At 52.2% G+C, this 1,236-nt stretch overlaps 1 protein-coding gene across 1 annotated transcript; it reads right to left on the bottom strand.

Annotated features, from left to right (window-relative positions):
• Window positions 1–165: 165 nt before the first annotated feature.
• On the bottom strand, window positions 166–1,233 carry ARHGAP24 (Rho GTPase activating protein 24; the record flags this gene model as incomplete). The annotated part of the gene is made up of 1 exon (XM_015428676.1): window positions 166–1,233. A coding segment is annotated over one exon (1,068 nt), but the record flags the coding sequence as incomplete, so codon positions are not given.
• Window positions 1,234–1,236: the final 3 nt, after the last annotated feature.

Raw genomic sequence — 1,236 nt, 5'->3', positions numbered from 1 at the left:
TGTCAGAATTCTGAAGGTGCCCACAGGCTACATAAGGATGGAGACCCCTGAACTACAGAAACAAGGTCCTCATAATGCTGAGGCCTCAGCCTCGCCTATCAGTGTGCCCAGATTAATGGGCCACTCACCATGGAGCTTCTGAAATGGTGACCCTACCATGGACGCTTACCTTTTTATCCTGGTTTCATACTCCAGCTTTTGCTTTGACATTTCCTGCTTTAAGCTTGACACAAGGCTGTGCAAAGCGCTGTGATTGCTCGTGTTGTTGACCACGAATGTTTCGCTGTTGTCGCTGCTGCTGGTGGCCCGGCTGCTGCGCCCTCCGACACTCCTCCGGTCGCCTTTGCCCTCGTAATCCCCTTGGTTGGAGAGCTCTTCGTGTTGGGGTTCGTCTAAGACAGGGTCTTCGAAATTGGCCCCATAAAAGTCTTGTTCGGGGCAGGTGGTGGTAGAAGACCGGCAAGAGTTGGAATGTTCAGGGAGGGATATTTCGCAGGAGGAGGTGGACCAAGTAGCACTGTCAACGCTCTGCTTGTCTTCCGCGTTCACCATGGAGAACTGCTGGTGTACGTTGTCGTAAGTAGACAGTCTGTTGTGTTGGCCTGTGTCACTCATGGGCTCCTTCTGCTTGCTATCCCTCAATGTCACATACCCATTGGGCATCCAGCCTTGGTTGCGGCTGTTCAGAGAGTTGCTGTGGGCATCCGTGCTGGAAATGCCCATCCTCACACCTCCGTTCTGCACACTGTGAGTGCCCATTTTGGTTACTGGCCCTTTCAGCGAAGAGGTTCTTCTGGTCTGCAAAGTACCATTGGGTAAAGATGGTGACGTTTTCTCTTGGCCCTCCACAGAGCTGCTGAAGGACCCATTGGTGACTATGCCACTGCCTTTATTAAATGCTGGATTTTTTTTCACCATGAGGGGTGGACTTCTGGTGACATCCAGCTTGTGAATGCTGTTCCTGGGGCTGTTTGACTTGCTCCCGGGCTGCGCAGTAGGAGACCCGTTGTCCATGATGGTTCTTTGGGGGGACTCGGGTGTTTCCCAAGAGCAGCGTCTTACAGGCGAATCTTTCGTGTTGTTGTTCTCTTTGTTCTGGAGCTGACCTATGATGACTTTCTTTTGGATCTCGTTGTTGTTGTTGCACACCTCCTGCCCACTCTGGAGGTCAGCGTCCTTAGGGAACAGCAGCTCATGTTCGCTGATCAGCATGGACATCAACTGCTGGACCACAAC

The sequence above is a fragment of the Gekko japonicus genome, unplaced genomic scaffold (assembly GCF_001447785.1).
Source record: "Gekko japonicus isolate JY-2015 unplaced genomic scaffold, Gekko_japonicus_V1.1 scaffold29107, whole genome shotgun sequence".
Taxonomy (NCBI): Eukaryota; Metazoa; Chordata; class Lepidosauria; order Squamata; family Gekkonidae; genus Gekko; species Gekko japonicus.
Note: the sequence above shows the minus strand (reverse complement) of the source record. Positions and strands in the feature narration are given on the sequence as shown.